This window comes from Aythya fuligula, chromosome 16, assembly GCF_009819795.1.
Source record: "Aythya fuligula isolate bAytFul2 chromosome 16, bAytFul2.pri, whole genome shotgun sequence".
NCBI lineage: Eukaryota > Metazoa > Chordata > Aves > Anseriformes > Anatidae > Aythya > Aythya fuligula.
The window spans coordinates 14448399-14465593 of NC_045574.1; the positions used below are offsets into that span (position 1 = coordinate 14448399).

The 17195-nt window shown below is 64.0% G+C and overlaps 1 protein-coding gene across 1 annotated transcript; it reads left to right on the plus strand.

Annotated features, from left to right (window-relative positions):
• The first annotated feature begins 148 nt into the window (after window positions 1-148).
• Window positions 149-15349, plus strand: RGS19 (regulator of G protein signaling 19). Its single transcript, XM_032198358.1, has 6 exons — window positions 149-159; window positions 10721-10866; window positions 11078-11214; window positions 13009-13083; window positions 13796-14030; window positions 14692-15349. The coding sequence occupies exons 3-6, from the start codon at window positions 11114-11116 to the stop codon at window positions 14878-14880; spliced, it is 600 nt and encodes a 199-aa protein (XP_032054249.1). The 5' UTR covers window positions 149-159; window positions 10721-10866; window positions 11078-11113; the 3' UTR covers window positions 14881-15349.
• Window positions 15350-17195: the final 1846 nt, after the last annotated feature.

Genomic DNA, 17195 nt, shown 5'->3' on the forward strand with positions numbered 1-17195 from the left:
TCCGCTCCGCTCCCGCTGCCTCTCCCTCTCCCCCCGGTGCCGAGCCCGGCGGCGGCGGCGGCGGCAGCGGCAGCGCAGCGGCGGCGGGGGCCGGGGGCAGCGGGGCAGCGGCGGCAGCGAACGGCGCTGCTGGGCGGTGGCAGCGCGGATGCCCGGCCCGTGAGTACCCCCCCCCTTCCTCCCCCGGGTTGGGTTTGGGGTGTATTTGTGTGTTTTTTTTTTTTTTGGAGGGGGGGGCTGGAAAAAAAAAAAAATAAAAAGGATGGGGGCGCACGGACGCGCGCGCACGGGCCCCGCCGCGCTCCCCTCCCTCGTGTATTGGCGCGGTGCGTGCCAAAAATCGGTGACCACCCCCCCCACCACCACCCCTCCGCTTTTCCTGCCCTCCACCCCTCCGTGCGCGCTCCCCCCTTAACGTGCATCCTCCCTTCTCCTCCTCCTCTTCCTCCTCCTCCTCCTCCTCCTCCTCCTCCTTCTCCTCCTCCTCCCAAGCCCCGGCCACATGCACGGCGGGGCGCTGGGGCTGATGGAGAGCTCGGGCTGCTGGCCGTGCGTCCTGCTGGCCGTGTGTCCGGCTGTCCTGCTGTCCATCTGTCCGGCTGTCACCAAACCCCCCCCCTACTCCCGGGGGGCCGAGGGGGCTGCTGTCCGTAGCGGGATGCTCCGCGGGGACCGAGCAAAATGGGGAAGGGGGGGGGGCTTCCCTCTGCATCGCCCCCAGGGAAGGGCAGGGCCCCTGCGAGGAGGAGGAGGAAGAGGAGGATAGAAGAGGAAGGAGGGGGCCCCCAGCCAGCTGCAGGGCCGGCTGCACCAGGGCTTGCCCAGCCTTGGAGGGGGGGCTGCTTGCTTGCCTTGGGTTTCCCCCCAAATTTAGAGGCCTCCCTGCACCCACAGGTGTGCGCCCGGGCAGCTTTGGAGCATCCTGGGCAGGGCGCCTGGGTCCTTGCGTGCTCCCTGATGCAGGAGGGGTGCAGGAGGGGTGCAGGAGGGGTGCAGGGGGGGTCCAGGGGGGGTCCACAGCCCCACCACAGACAGCAGCAGCACCGGGGAACCCCGACCCCACCGGCTGGGGCCACGGCTCGGGGAGGTTGGCTGAGGTCAAGGCGACCACGGGTCCCCCCAGCACCACGCAGGAGCTCAGGGCAAGGGGGAACCTGGCTCGGCGGTGCCCAGGACGTGTCCCCATCATGGGGATGTGACATCTCCCCGTCGCCCCCAACACGTGTGTGATGTGGCAGCGGGGTGCCGCCGCTTGGCACCGCGCCCCCGTGGCCGAGGAGGGATGGAGAGGGTCAAGGTGGGGCGCGGAGAGGTTCCCCCCCAACACCCGGGAAGCTCCCTCTCTCTCTCCCCGCCGCTGCCATGAGGCTGCTCTGGCACGGATCCACGGCCTTATTTAAGAAACTAAACACACACACACACACACACAAAAAAAAAAGTGTTAAGTGAGTGGGAGGGATTTCCCCCGCCGCGAGGGGAGTTCGCTCCCCTCTGGATGCGTCCCGCTCGTCCTGTGGCGCGCCGGATGCGCCGAGCCCGTGGCGTTGGCTGTCCTGGTGGAGACCGTGCTCGTTGGGAACACGGGTCGCCCCAGTGGGCACATATTTCAGAATGTCTCCCAGGGGAGAGCGCCACATCAGATTTCCCTACAAGGATTTTAGCTCCTCCGCGTCAGCCCTTCCCCACAAATGACTCAAGCCGCTAATCAAAATACAGTCGTGCTCTTCGGCAATTAAACAAACTCCACCTCATAAGATTATCGTGGGGAAGCAGGAATTTAGCGACTCGAATATATTTCAATCAGGGGCTGTGCGCCCGTTTTGATATTGTTATTAAAGGACAACAACAAAAAAAAAGGAACCGAAGGGAGATAATCTGATAATGCTACTCAAACCCGCAGAGAGCAAGGGAGAAAAATACCTCGGCGGGGCAGTTCATGCTGAGCTGCCCACAGCACAGGAGCAGCACGTCCCTGCCACTTCCCAAAGTGCATCCTCTGCTGTCTTTGCTTCTCTTTGGTTCTAATCTCACTTCTAGGCTCAGCTTGGGCTACGGGATCTTGAGTTTCAACTGGGCCCGTGTGGGCACGGGTTGCGCCGCGCTCCCAGTGCACTCCGGAGCCCCCCAGGTACGGAGTGGCGGAGCAGCGCCGTGCCCCCGGCACTTGCTGGTGCTTTTGGCCCATCCAGGCCAGAAGCTCCTTGACCTCTGCAGGGAACGGGCAGCGTTTGCCGTGGCTTTTTCCTCCTTCCCTCCAAGCTTTTATCCTCTGGATAAAATGCTTTTGTAAAGGCGGCTCCAGAAGAGGTGGGATCGCCGCGCACGCGCTTCTGTCTCCTATCCCCAACCATCCAGAGGGGACCCTGCCTTCCCCACCAACTTCTGCTGCTCCTCGGGCTGGTTTTTCTCACCGACCCCCCCAGCCAGGAGTCAGCACCCCAAAAACAGAGCAGCCACCACAGACAGGCCGTGCCAGAGGCGGCATCGCCGCGGGGCGCAGCGCTTCGGGCTTGGCCCGAGATCGCAGACGCTTCCGGGTTACCCCGTGCCCGCGGCCTCGCCGAGACTTCCTATTACTCAGTTCCTCGTTCGTCTCTGCACATCTCTCTGCGTTTCCATTACAGAAGCTGTTCGGAGGGGTGGGGGGGAGGATCTAAAGCCGGTTGTTTATGGGCGTTATTTAATCGCCACTTCTTAATCTGGGGGAAGAAAGGAGATTGGATGTTGCCACCGGGTGTTTTTTGCCCTCCAACTTGTTCCAGCAATGATTTTCGGCCGTGTGGGGAGCAGAGGATGGGGGAACGGCGACAAAACCTTGCGTGGTGCAAGAGGGGAAGGTGCTGAGCCCGCCGGCAGCTCCGTGGGGACATCACCACCCCCTGCTCCGCCAGGCTCAGCGCACGGCGTCAGCCCCACGAGCATCTCACCCCATGCCCCAGCCGCTGAGCTCTACGTGAGCCTCTTCCAGCTCATTTCCATCACAGCTGGGCTTGCCCAGGCCATTTATTTCCCCGTTTACTTCACCACGTGCCACCCCATGCTGCAGTCCCTCCCGCTCCCCCCCCCATCATCCGGGGACACCCGAGCAGTTTTAATTTCCCTGTTTTCTTCCGTTATCCTTCACTGCAAGCCGGGCCCGGCCAGCGTTGGGGACCCCCATGCTTTTTAGCTGTTGCAGCGAGCCTGTTCGTGGCATCCTAGAGGGCCGGGGCCGCTCTCCGTGCCTTTTTGGGACACCCACGACCTCCTGTGGGGGTCGTATGCCTCCAGTCCAGCTGTGTGTGCGTGCTGGGGATGAGCATGCCCGTGCCTTGGGTGCGCCCAGGTGCTGTGTGGCACCCGGGGACCCAGCAGGGGTTTGCTTTGGGGTAAAAACACAGAGAAAAACAAAAGCCAGGCTCCAACTGGACCCAGGTGCAGAGGCACACGGGGAGGGGAGAGCCCCCAGCCCACGCTGTCGGCTCCGCCGGGTGCACAGCACCGTGGAGCTCAGCATCGAGGCAGGGGTCGCTCTGCTTTCCCCCCATCCCGCACAGCCTCCTGCAGGAGCAGGGCCACAACCCCAGGGAGGGTGGAGCAGCAGCAGCCAGGAGAACTACAAAGTCCTTTGGGGTTCGGCTTGAATATTCATCTCGGGCATGGAAAAAAGGGGGTTTCCTGGCGGCGGGGAAGCGCATGGGAGCGTTTTCGGCACAAGCGGCCCTTCCAGTTCTCTAACCACCCTTGGAAGCAGCCTGGCCTGCTCTCGGCTGGCCTGCTGAGGGCTCCTCGCTCAGGATCTGCTCGCTCTGGGGACGAGGCTTTTCCACGCTCCCACCTCGCTTGTCAGCACTCGCCCGGGCACAAGGCAGGGGAGGCTGCGGCCGGCGGGACGGGCGCAGGAGCCCTCCCCCCGAGCCAAATTTGCTGCTGGCCCTATAAAGAGGGGACTGGGGGAGCTGGCAAAGCTGTCTGGGGCTGAGGGTTTGAGTTTTTTTCCCATGGCTCCCCCCTCCTGAAGCCGATGGGGGCTTGGGGAGTTTCCTCGAGCGGCAGGAGGAATGCCCGAGCAGCGCGTCAGTGCAAAGGGCAGGAGAAGAGCAAACAGCCCCAGATCGGCATTAGCGGGCAGCAACCCCGGAAAAGGAAGGGAGAGCTTCGTGCCAGCCTTGGAAAACAAAGAAGAAACGAGGAAAGACACCGCTCGTGAGCCCGGCGTGGCTTTCTCCACGAGGAGAGAGCTTGTAGAAGGGATTTGGTGCTGGGTATTGCCGTGACAGCGGTGGCAGGCAGCATCCCCTGGGCCTCCCTCGCCTCCAGGGCTCCAAAAAAGGACCAGGGTGGCCTGTCACACCAGGGGACTCGCTGAGGTCCCCAGCGAGGGCCACCCCTCACCATGCCCAGGTTGCCCCGGTGCCGGCGGTGCCTGCGTGGAAAGCAGCGGCCGTGGGCTGTCCCCGTGGCACAGGGTGACAGCGCTTCCTTCCTCCGCCGCTGCCAGCTCCTCCCCGGGGGTGGCCGAGCCGAACCCCACCGCCTTTCTTCCCCTTTGGTTTGGGTTTTTAAATAACCCCCGGGGCTGCAGACAGACGGAGGAGGAGAGCCGCTCGCAGAGCTCCCCGGTGCTCAGCAGGGACAGGGCTGAGCATCACCGCTGTGTGGGGGTCACCTCTGTCCCCTGGGGTGCTCTGGAGCTGGGACAAGGAGCCAGGTCACCAAAATCTCCCCTGCCTGTGGTGTCAGCCCGCAGGACGCTCTCCTGGGGGGTGTCCCGTGGATGGGCGGGAGCAGGAGCCCGCAGGGCAGAGGCCTGCTGGGTTCTAGCAGCCGAACTGAGCCAACACCTCTTGTGTGCAGCATTTGGGAGGTGTTTCCCTGAGCCCCCAGCCACGGGGCTGGCGTGGCCCTGGCCGGTCCCTGTGCCAGGCGAGCGGCCGCTGGGCTCTGCCCTGCCCTGACCACATCAATGGGAGCGGGGCCGGACGCGTCCTCGGTGTGTCCAGAGCCACCTCCCGCCCGTGCCAGCTCAGGAGCCCAAACCACCGGGTGTGGGTCCCCGGATGAGGCTGTCAGGATCCCAACGGGGTTTTGGTCTCGTCCTGGGGCTGAGGGGGACGTCGCCCATCTCATCCCGGGGCTGGGGGGGACGGTGCCCATCGGTGAGCGCGCGGAGCCGTGGTAAGCGAGCCCTTTGATCCCGCGCTCCCCGGCACGCAGGGGTTTTCCCCATCCTTTCACCTCGCTCCCGGGTTTATTCTCCTTTAGTTCCTCATTTCCTCGGAAAGGCCAATTCCTCCTCATCTCCTCCTTGCTTCTGCTGGACTCCCCAAACCCCAAAATGACTCCGAATCCCGGGGGGAGCCGTGCCAGCGCTCCCACCTGCGTGTGGATGGGGTCGGGTGGCGTCCCCTCCACACCTCACCTGAGCTCCTGCAGGACAAAACCAGGCAGGAGCAGATCCTCGCCGTGCTCTCCTCTCCCAGGGGGGGTTACCCATGGCTGGATCCCTCCGATGGAGGCGTTTTGGTGCACGGTGCAGGGGCTGGGGACGCTGTGGCACCGGGTGCTGCCAGCCCGGCTCTGCCTGCTCGAGGTGCCCGACCAGTCCTGCCACCTCCTGCTGCAAAACGGGGCTGGAGCTGCGGCCACACCGAGGCTTCTTCCCTCCCTTCCCTCCTTCCCTCTCTCCTCTCAGCCTCCGGGCTCAGTCCGTGCGTTTTGGCCCCTGCTTGGTATTGATTTTTGGGACCTTTCTCCTCTGGCATGGATCATTCCCGAGCGCTTAATGGGAGCCGGCCTTAACCCCGCCGCGGTGCCTCTCCTAATAGAAGCGGAATTGCCAGGGCTTGCCTTATTAAATCCCCCGGCTGATTGTGCTATTTTTACGCCGCGGAATAATTAACCACCTTTCTGTGCAGGAGCCGGGGCCTGGAGGGGAAGGCCGCCGGCTGCAAGGCTCCCCTCGGGGCGGGTCGGCTGGGGTTGTTTTGGGGAGAATAGCGGCGGGTTTGGGCTCGGAGGATGCTCGCTGCAGAAAGAGCCGGTGCTAAAGACGAGGGAGGTGCCGGGACGAACCAAACGCCGCGTGCAGCATCTCCTCCTTCCTGTCGGCAGGCCCTGCCTCTCCCCCTGCCGTAGCGGGTGGCAGAAAAAATCACAGCCGGGCTCCCCCGGAGGCATCCGCTCGCCGCCGCCTCCGCCACGTGCGCGGGTGCCTCTGCGGGTGCTCGGGGAGCCAGCAGCGGGCAGGGCGGGGTGGAGGTGCAGATGTGGGAGCATCACCTCCGCCCTCATCCCCACGGGGCCAAAGGGGGTCCCCGGATCCGGCCGGTGCCCGGTTGTGGTTGTAGGAGGCGCTGGCACCTCCTGGTAGCACCCCGGGGTCAGCCTTGCCCACAGGGCACCCGGATGGTGAGGGGGGGGGGGGGCTCGAGCCCAGCCTTTTTAAGGCCTTTTCTAATTGTTGAAGGGAAAAAAAAAAAAAGAAAAGAAAAAAAAAAAAGAAAAAGAAAAAAACAACAAAAAAGCAGTGTCTAAGAATAGCTCCTAAAACTTCCTGTGCGCCGGCAGGTGGCTGGGGCAGGCAGCGGGGGCGGGAGGCAGCTGCGGGGCTCGGTGGCGCCGTGTGCCCATGGGGTGAGGGGGTCCCGGGGGTCCCGGCCCCACTGTCCCCCGCTGGGGCTGCCCACGGGGGCCGATTCTAGCCCAATTTGGCAAGTTTGGCAGAGGTCGGAGGTGCTGAGGTTGTGTGCCCTGCAGTGTCCCCGCAGCGTCCCGTGGGGACAGTTCCACGGGTGGCAGCGGGGGGCACGAGCTCCGGGTGTTTTTGCAGCCCTGCTGGGGCACGGAGAGGCAGCAGAGCTCGTGTGGCTGTGGGCCCGGCTTGGCCTTCTGTTTTTGACCCCTAAAATATGAGGGGATGCTCCCTCCTGTGGCAGAAAGCCAACGCCCGTGGTGGAAAACAAAAACTCCCGCAGTGCCCAGCGAGCTGGGGGTGCTGGGGGCTCCCATGCGGGGCTGGGAGCTGGCAAAGGGAAACCCCAGGGAAAATAAACGAGTTTCGGGTGCCTGGAGAAACAAAACGTCCCAAAAGAGCCCCAAAAGCCCCCAGGAGAGCGACGCCACTCGGCTGCTGCATGGAGAGGCAGGATGAGGCCGGGTGGTGAAGCCCCAGCCGGGCTGGGTGCACTGGGAAATGCAGGTGCCCGGTGGGAATCCCGGCCCCGCAGCATCCCCACCCGGTGCCGTACCCCTCCGTGGGGCCAAGGTGCAGGAAAAGGAGCCGCTAAAACGTGGGGGGGACTTTGCAGGGGGCTCCCCCCCCCCCTGCGGTGCGCACTCAGCCCTTGTTTTTGGGTGCTGGGGTGCACGGCACAGGAGATAACAGCCAGCATCCTCTGGGGAAGGCGAGGTAGCAAAAAGGGCACAGGGCCGGGCTGATAACGGGCACGTGCTGCGGCCGGGGCTCGGAGCTGCCCTGGGGTGGCCACGGTGCCGTCACCACGGCCCCTTGGCTCTGGTGGCAGGAGCGGGGCCGTGCCCGGCGTCTGCACCCGAGGCCGGGGGTGGAGCCCCCTCCACCCACAGCGCTGCCGAGGGCAAATTCAATCAAGGAAGCTGAGGTCGCGCGTCTGATTTTTCTCTCTCGTGTTGTTGTTGGTTTTGTTTTTTGTTTTTTTTTTTCTCTTCAGAAAAAAAAAAAAAAAAAACAAACAACTTTGTTTGTGAGTCACTCTTGGCCGAGGGAGTTCAGCTCCGCTCTGCATGTCAAGCGGGCTGGCGCATCCCTCTTTCGCACAGATGCTGCTGGAAGGCACCGTGCAGGGAGGGCTCTGACTCAGCCCGCCCGGAGTCACCGGCCCCGCTCGCCCGCTGCCAAATTCCTCGCCCCGCGGGCAGAGCCCTGGGAGGCTCCGGAGACCCGAAAAATCCTGGGGCACGGCACGGTGGAAACCATGGGCTCTTCAGGGCTCTTCGAAGTGCTCGGGACGCATCCTTGCATCACTTGGGATCACTCAGATCCTCGTGGTGGCTCTTTCCTCGGCTGCGGGGTTGCTCCAGCACCGGCACACCCTGGTGCTGTCCCCATACCCAAAACGCCCGGCACCACGGTGGGCACCCGGCACCGCCGGGACAGCCCCGTCCCCACGCTGCTCTCACGCTTACAGCATCGACAGGAGGCAGCCGAGGGGAGGAAGCAGGAAGAAAGCACGGCCCTGCCGCCACCAACCGGGCTCCCCGTAACCCCCGGGCTGCCCGGTGCCCGTGGCACTGCCCTCCCGTGCCACCCGAGCGGGCGCCCTCGGCTCTTGGCCGGCACGGAGCAGCGGCGGGGAGAGCAGCCGGGCCTTGGCGGGGCTTTCCCAAAAAAGGTCTGAACTCTTCGTTTGAGTTTGCCACTTCCCTTACCACTCCCTTTCCTGTGAGAGGATGTGTTCGGCTTCTTTTCTTTTCTCTTACTTTCTTCTTTTCTCTCCCGTCTCCCTGCCCGCCGAGCCGGGCGATGCCGCGCTCCCGCCGCTGAGGCTGCCGGGCCGAGCCCAGCCGGGTGCCGGCGGCGGCGTGGCGATGGCCGGAGCGCAGGTAGGGACGGATGCGCCGCGGTGGTGGCCCCTTTGGGGACGTCGGGGCTGCCCCTGGGACGTCCCAACGGGGGCCGGGTGGGTGCAGGGGGGCTCGGCGAGGCGGGGCCGGGGCGGGCGCGGGGCGCGGCGCTCGGTTGCGCCCCGCTTTGTGGCCGGAGGAGGAGGAAGAGGAGGATGAGGAGGATGCCCCGGCGCTGCCACGGTGGCTCCAGGCACCGTGCCCAGCTCAGGGAGCACGGGGTGCGTGCGGGGGCTTCACCCCCAGCGCTTGGGTCAGCGCTCGCCGTGGCTTTGCTGCGTGGTGTCGGGGTGCGTGGGGCCTCTTGCAGCCACTGTGGGGCGATTTTGGTGCCTTAGGCCAGGGCCAGCAGTGCCACATGGTGCTTGGGGTAGAGCCGACACCACGGCGGCCCCAATAAGGAGGCAGCCGGCCTGAGGAAGGGGACATTTCCCTTCCAAAGCGATTTTGGGGCAGCTTCCGTCGTGCGCAGCCAAAAAAGGGGGCTTGGAGCAGTGAAAGGCACCGGGGTGGCACGGCCACGGCCCCGCTGTTGGTGCGCTCTGCGTTGGGATGGGGAGAGCTGCGGGGCGGCACCGGGCGAAGCCCCCGGGGAGCTCGGGGAGCTGCCTGGGTGGGGACGAGGGTGGCTGTCGGGGCGTCTCTTGCCTCTGCTTGGGAAACGTCCCCTTTTCGGCCGCCTTCCTCTTTTCGCAGCCTCGTGCGCACCCGCGCCTCCCCTCCGGCACCGCGCGGCCCCGCTTCCTGATCTGCCGGCCCCGGTGGCCCCATCCCTGCGGCCCCGTCCCCCTGTCCCCAAGCCTCGGCCACCCCACGGCCTCCTGCTCTTTGCCCCGGGGCCGCCTGGATCAGGGTGTTCCCTGCACCCGTTTTTTCCCCCGTGTTTGCCCCGTCCCCGCGGCCCCCTTGCTGTAATTCGCGCCCCGGTCGCTGCCGGTTTGCTGGGGGATTTTGCTGCCTGTGGGCAGGGGGGAGAGCGGCTGGGGGGGAGTGAAAGGGGTGGGTCTGGGAGAAGCAAAGCCAAAGGGGGAATAAAAAAAAATTAAAAAAAAAGAAAAAAACATGAAAAAAAGGGAGGATTTTGAAATGCACCTGACAGCAGCGCTGTCTGAGGGCGCGGAGCCCGCTGCCGAGCCGGGTGACAAGGTCACAGCCGTCCTGCCAGCACTCGGGTCTATAAATAGGGACAATTGGGAGAGAAACACAGCCTCGCTCCTTTTTAGTTCCTGTGGGAGCGAGGGGAGCCAGCGGGAGGGTTCCAAGGGCCGGGGCCAGGAGCTCGCTGAAGGCTCTGCCATGGGGTGGCTGTGCCCGGGGAGGGGACAATCGCGGCCCCCGGTCCTTGCAGCCTTGGTGCACGGCTCTGAGCGCCTGCCACCAGCATCCCCCTGCTCAGCCTGGCCCCAAAACCCCGGACCCGTGGCAGGATGTTGACCCAGGGGGATGGGATGAGGGGTAATGGGGTCGGGGATGCTTCAGGACAGGGCTGCCGAGGGCTGTGGGGTGGGCGAGCGGGGTGAGCCGTGACGGAGAGCTCCGGGCTCGGCCAGTGTTTGGCACCCCTCGGGTCTGGTTTGGTGCCGGGAGCTCAGAGAACTTCCCCCCCCGGTTCCTTCCACTCACATGATGCCGCAGAGCAGCTCTGACTTCCCCATCCCCAAAATGTGGCTCCCTGGGGCCCAGCCATGGCACGGGGCACGGCCGGGGGCGGGCGAGGCTCAGCCCCGCTCCCCTCCTGGCCCCGCTGCTGCGTGCGGAGCTCAGCACCCCCAATCCCCTTGCTGTAGGCCAAACACAGCAGGGCAGAGCCAAAATTTGGGGACATCGAGCCTGAGACCAGCCCAGAGCAGCCCCCAGGAGCCCCGCACCCATGGGTGCCCGGCAGGGCTCAGCCATCACCCTGCCAGCAAAGCACCAGAGGGGTCCCAGCGTGGCGTGGAGCGCACCCGCTGCCTGGCTTTCCCCTCCTCCTTTCCTTTTCACTTCCTTTTCTTGCCCCGTTTCTGCCCGCCGTGCCCCAACCCGCAGCCTGCCAAGGGCCCTTCCCAGCATGGAGCAGCCCTGCCCGAGCTGCTCCCCGCGGGGATGGGTGCTGGCCGCGGGGGTAACGCGGTGCCCCCCGTCTTGCTTCCCGCAGGCTCCATCCAGGAGGCTGCAGGGACGCTAGCGGGGCCGTGCCGGCGCCACGGGTCACGACCCGCAGCCTGGGAGGAGCGGCGAGCAGCAGAAGGGCCCCCGCAGCACGACCCCCCCACGTCCACCGTGTATGAGGCTGGGACGCAGGTGAGACGGAGACCGGGGCCGGGGGGGGGGATGATGGCGAGCGGGACCCCAAAATAAATCACGGTGCTGGGGTCCCGCGTTCGGCTCCGTGCTCGTACCGGCGGTGGCACCCACAGCACGGACCCCAAAACTGCTTTTTTTTTTGGGGGGGGAAACCGGTGGTGGTGTCCTGCCCGCAGCTCGCTCACCCTCCTCTCCGTGTGCCCTCCAGTACGCAGGACCCGCGTCCGCAGAGACACCCCTTCCGATGTCCCGGCATGAGACTTCTCCGACAACGGTGCAACCCGCCAGCAACCACCGCCCCAACGCCTGCTGCTTCTGCTGGTGCTGCTGCTGCAGTTGCTCGTGGTACGTGTGTGTCCCCCCCTCCCTCACCTCTGGGGTGTTTCTGTGCGTCTGGGGTTTGTAGGGGGTGTTTGGACCTGGAGGGGACCGGGAAATCAGCTGGGCTGTTTTGGGGAGGGGTGCACACGTTGCTGGAATCTGCGCAGAGCCCGGGGAGCTCGCACTGTGCAGCCAAGCCTCGGCGCACCACGGCTCCTTCCCTTCAGCCAAGGCTTTTAAAATATCTAGAGCGGAAAGCAGCACCGGGAACCCTCGCCCTGCGCTGCATTAAGGGCGCTGCTGGGGCTGGAAGTCCCCGGCCGGGCTGTGCGTGGGAAGCAGGAGGCAGCAGAGCGAGGAGCTGGGCCCCGCTGCCCTCCGGCTTCATCCCAAATCTTGGCCCCCCTCCTGGAGCACCCGGCTGCTCCGGGCAGGAGCAGGAGCTCTGTGCGTGGTGCTGTGCAGAGCTGGGCCCCGGTGCTGCCCAAAACCAAGCCACCACCAGCTGCTCGCCGTCGGCTGCGCCTCCCCTCCTCTCCGAGGATTCCCAGCTCCGTTTTCTCGCTGGATGACCGGATTTTGGGGAGCCCGCCTGCTCTTCACCATCCTCTGCGTCAGCCCGCTGAGATCCCTGATGACTCCTCAGCAGCTCCAGGCTTTGTGGCCACCGACAGCATCAAGCCCAGAGGAGCATCCAGACCTGGAGCTGAGCCCTGTGCACCCCCACGGCACACCCCAGCGCTTTGCAAACCTCGGCAGCACTGCCACACCTCGGCCCTGCAAGCCTCTGCCGTGTCCTTGGGGCCCCAGCTCCTCGCCAGCTCCGTTTCCTCCACCTCCCAACGCGGCGAGGCCCCGGAGCAGCTCCCAGCTCCCCTCACTGCCAGCCCCAGGCTCGGTGACACTCGGGCACGGGCAGCGTGCCACCTCCTCTGCCTCCCTCCTCGGTGTCCGCGAGAGCTCACGAGCAGAAACGGGACAGAAAAACCCCACAGAAAGCAAGCGAGGACCGGGACGAGCCATCCCCGGGCTCGGCAGGGCCGGGTGACAAACCCTTTGGGGACAGCGTGGGCAGGGACGTGCCCGCAGCCGCAGCCACCGCGCGACGGCTTCGCCCACCCTCCCGCTGCCGAGGGGGGGGGAGAAGTTTGCAGGGCCGACGTTGTGCGAGCGCCGAGGGGCAGTGTCGCAAGCAGGAAGCTCTGTGGTTGGCGCCGGGCTCCGAAATTCGCGGGGGGAAGTTGGCTGGAGGCCGCTTTCCTCTCGCACCCTGGGGGCGAGGAGCTGGGGACGCAGGGGGGACGCCGGTGCCCCGGTGTCTCCGTCGTGCGTGCGCTCCGGCTGCGGGTTGGGGCATCCCCGGCGCACCGAGGGTGCAGGGTTCAGCCCGTGGCCTTCCCAAATTTATCCCTGCTGCACGCTTCCTGCACAAACCGGGAGCCGCTGGCAGCTGGAGAGGGCGATAACCCAGCCCAGCACCCTGCCCGCAGCGTCCTGCAGCCACTTTTTGGTGGCGTGGTGCACGCCGGCTGCACCTGGCTGCTGATCTCTGCGGGTGCTGCTGCCCGGCCCTGGTTCAGCCCCGGTTCAGCGGTGCCCCGAGCGCAGGAAACCATTGCACGACCAGGGTGGAATTGCACAAGAAGGGAGCCGGGGTGCTGGGGGCGGGCAGGGCGCTGCTGCACCCGGGGACGAGCCGGGGGTGCGGGGTGTGGGTGCCCACGGAGGAAATTCCTCATCCAGGAGTTATCGGGGACGGGGTGGGGGCAGCAGCCCCGGCCCCTGCCGCCCGTTTCTACCTTTCCGTCTCCCCGTTAGGAACGAGGACCGGGAGCGAGCATGGAGGGCGTCTCGGGAGACCAAACTGGAGACCATCCCAAACTGTGAAGCGTGGTGAGTGCAGGGGCAGCGCCGGGGGCATGGCACAGCACAGTTTGGCACGGCACAGCACAATTTGGCACGGCACAGCACGGGGAGCCGTGCGCCGAGCCTCCTGTGGCACCCACGGGGGTCACGACGGGGGTGCCAGCACCAAGCCCCTGCTCCCTCAGGCACAGGACGGACCCCCCCGCACACAGCCCACCCGTGGGTGCCCTGCGCAGCACCTGGTGCAGCACCCAGGGGTCAGGTGTGTTAATTAGCCAGCAGTAATTACTGCCCCTGCCTTGCTGTAACGAGGTGGGTTTGCATGGAGTAGCTGTGCTCTGGGCCTGGTTTCTCCCTGAGTGGCTCAGACCTGCCAGCAGCGCAGCTCAGCACTGTGCTTCCTCCTGTCTTAGTGCAAAACCAGCAGCAAAATGGGTCTAATTTGGGGAAATTCAGCTTAAACCAAGCCCAGGGTCCAGCCTGGCCAAACAGAGCCCGGACAAGCCCCGTGAGCGCTTCTGGGGAGCTCCGGGAGCCCTGCAATGAGCGGAGCCTGAGCAGGAGGAGCACAGGGGGTGCATTTGGGGTGCTTTGGGGGTCCCCTGGGACCACCCCTGTTGTAGGGGATGCGCACGGAGCCACGGGTGGGGAATCCCCAGCCCTCCAGCCCCATCCCACGTCCCGCTCCAGCGGTAATGCTTTTCCCTTTGCCTCCCCCCAAATCCCGGCGACCCCGCAGCGCCAAACCCACGCCCGAGGAGGTGCGGGGCTGGGCACAGTCCTTCGACAAGCTGATGAAGAGCCCGGCGGGCCGCAACGTCTTCCGGGAGTTCTTGAGGACTGAGTACAGCGAGGAGAACATGCTCTTCTGGCTGGCGTGCGAGGAGCTCAAAACCGAGTGCAACAAACACACCATCGACGAGAAGGCCAGGATGATCTACGAGGACTACATCTCCATCCTCTCGCCCAAGGAGGTACGGGGCGGGGCCCCTCCGGAGCTCGGGAAGGGGTTGTGCGGGGTAAAAGTGAGGTTTTTGGGGTGGTTTTGTTAGGGAAAAAGCACCCGCGGGGCTGTTTGGGGTGTCGGGGATGCGCTGGGGACGCTGGTTCAGCAGGAGGAGAGCAGGGGTGTGGAGGGATCGTGCCAAACCCCTGGGACAGCACAGGGTGAAGGCTTTGCCCCCTGCTCGTGCACAGCAACGTCCCCAATCCCCATCCCAATCCCAATCCCAATCCCAAAACTCCTCGAAGCGCTGGCCCATGGCTCAACCGGGCTGTGCTGCGGGGCCGGAGCCTCACGAGGGCACCAGCGGGCCGAGGAGATGCTGCAGCAGCCCCGGGTGGGGACACCCCGAGCCACAACCCAGCACCCAGCGAGGGGACAGGGGGGGACAGCACCACCCCAAAACCAGCCCCGTGCGAGCCCATTTCACACCCCGTCCCCAGTAATTTACCAGGGATGGAGCCGTCCTGCCGGCACGGCACCGGGGTGGTCCCCAAATTCTCGCCACGGGGCCACCGTTTGGCGCTGCCCCACGAGGTTTTCACCCAGGGCTGGGTCTCGGGGTGTCGGGGTTGGGGTTTCGGTGCCGGGCTTCCCCATTTATAACCCTAATTTCTCTCTGTGGTGCCCAGGTGAGCCTGGACTCGCGGGTGCGGGAGGTGATCAACCGCAAGATGCAGGAGCCGTCCTCGCACACCTTCGACGACGCGCAGCTGCAGATTTACACCCTCATGCACAGAGACTCCTACCCTCGCTTCCTGAACTCTGCCATATACAAATCGCTGCTCCAGAGCGTCTCCCGCTCCTCCTCCGAGTCCTAAAAGGGGGCACCCACAGGGGGTGTCCACCCACGGGGTGTGGGGGACACACCGGCGGGGCACGCGGCACCCCTGGGAGGGTTTGGGGACCCGCCAACCTCCCGAATCTTCCCCCCCCCCCCCACCCTGAGTTTTTAGCTTTTTACCTACGAACCCTCAGGCCGGTTTTTGGGTCCCCCCCTGGGCCACCCTCTAGGATTATCCTCCATGGGGGGGGGGGTCGTGGCACTGCAGCCCCCCCCCGGGGTGGCTCCGTACTACTGAACCCTGCCCCGGCCCCGGCGAGCTGGGGAGCACCCGGGGGTCCCCCCCGCGCCCCTCCTCGCCCCCCGTTTTGAAGAGGTCACTTTATCCCCTCTCCGCCACCCCCGGGGACACAGCACATCCCCGTTTCCCACCTGAGACCCGTTTGGGGACTGTTTTTTTGGGGTTTTTCTTTCTGGGGGGGGGGCGTTGGGAAGGGAAGGTCAATTGTCGGTTGTTTTTTTTTGTTGTTTTTTTTTGTTGTTTTTTTTTAAATCTTTTTATTTTAAATGCTTTTTTTTTTTTTCCTTGGCTTTTACCAGGAGGGCGGGGGGTTTCGTCTGGAGGGGCGGGAGGGGGGTTTGACAGACGTCTGTGTACATATAAAAACTTGTCAGGTTTACCTCGCTCCGTCTGTTTGAAGGGTCTGACGGGGGGGGGAGCAGTCCTGCAGCCCCTTTGCGTCCCCAAAAAGGTCCGGGGGACATCACGGGGCTGGAAAAGGGGACAGGAGAGGACAAAAATCCCACGTCCTGCTGGGGGAGAGCTGCTCCGGGGGGGGCAAAGGGAGGCAGCCCGAGGGGCTCAGCCTCCAGAAGGATCCCAGCGGTAGGGATTTGGCCCCAAAGATGCACTCGGAGAGCGGGGAGGGGGTGTCCCGGAGCTGCCCCCTCTGCCAGCCCCATCCAGCACCCCAGGGCTCCATGTTCATCCCCTCCCTTTTCAAAAAAAAAGAAAAAGAAAAAAAGAAAAGAAAAAAAAAGCCCTGGTTCTTTTTATTGAAGGTATTTTTAAGCAAACAAAAAAAATTCCCAGCTTTTTTTTTTTTTATTTTATTATTATTATTTTTTGGTTCTGTTTCCTTCCTTCCTAGTGGTGTGACTGGGTGGAAATTCAGCTCAGTGAACGCGGTGCTGTTTGCCAAGCTGGAAACGCAGCTGAAGCAAAAGGGATTTTTTTTGAGAGAGCCCAGAGACGGGCGGTTGGCTCAGGAATGTCGGGGGTTTTTGGTGCTCGTTTCTTACCAACACGCGAGCCCCAGCGGGGTGGCAGCTCCCCTCCTGCTCCCAGCAGCCGTATAAAACCCAAGGTAAGGTTTGTGGTGGGCAGGAGAGCAGCAAAGCAGCAGCCTCGCTGCCCGGGGCTTTCCCTGCTCCTGCTCGGGAGCGATGAGGGGCTCAGCCAAGGGAGCACAGCAGGGCAGAGCTCGGACCCCAAACCGGAGAGATTTTACCTCTGAGTCTGGGTTTGCCTCGTTGCCTTGCTTGCAGAACATCCCCAAAATCAGTTTGGTGCAAGGTTTGGATGCTGAGCAGCCCTGAAGCTGTTTTAAAGGCATGGCAGCGGGGCGGACCCTCTCCGCTCACCCCAACAGACCCCAATTCCTCCCCAGCTCCCACTCCTGCTGCTTTTAAGCTTCTTTTAGGGGACCCTCTCCCGCTGAGACACCTCCCTACCCAACAGCTTCCCCCTCTCGGACTGCCATGGGGGAACAGCCCCCAGCTTTTGAGGATCCCCTCCTGTTTTTGCAGCTCCTTTTGCAACTGGGGGCTGTCAGCAAACTGCACCCGAGCTCAACATCCCCCGTACAGTGAGACGAGAAGAAAAGCAACAGCAACTGGTAACGAGCTGGCTCCCGTTCACAGCGCACGAGCCAGAGCGCCTTGGCCAGCTTCGGGTTTAGATCCTGAAGCTTTTTTTTTTTTAAAAAAAAAAAGAATTACTGTGAGGACACTGTTCCCTCACAAGCCTGGCTCGAATAATCCCATCCGCCGCAAGACTCGTGAGGCTTAACAAGTTGTCAGCATCTTTGAATCTTTTTCCTTCTTGGGAGACTTGGCTGCACCCCGCGAAGTGAAAGCCCTGAGCGAAGGATCCTGTCGGGATCGCTGCCTCCAGAGGAACACAGCCCTCAAAGGGCCTGCGAGCACGTTTTCCGTGGCTTTCATGTGGCTGCTTACTCCCCTCGAAGCATCTCCAAGGTCTCTGGTGAATGTCTGCTGTCTGGCATGCTGAAAAGCCCGTGGAAATTCTTGTTTTTCACTCCGGAACGGGGCAGCGAGGCTGTGAGATGT

Coding starts and splice junctions, on each gene's coding strand:
- RGS19 (XM_032198358.1), top strand. CDS start 11,114: ATGTCCCGGCATGAGACTTCTCCGACAACGGTGCAACCCGCCAGCAAC. Junction 11,215..13,008: donor TGCTGCTGCAGTTGCTCGTG/GTACGTGTGTGT, acceptor TCTCCCCGTTAG/GAACGAGGACCGGGAGCGAG. Junction 14,031..14,691: donor CCATCCTCTCGCCCAAGGAG/GTACGGGGCGGG, acceptor TGTGGTGCCCAG/GTGAGCCTGGACTCGCGGGT.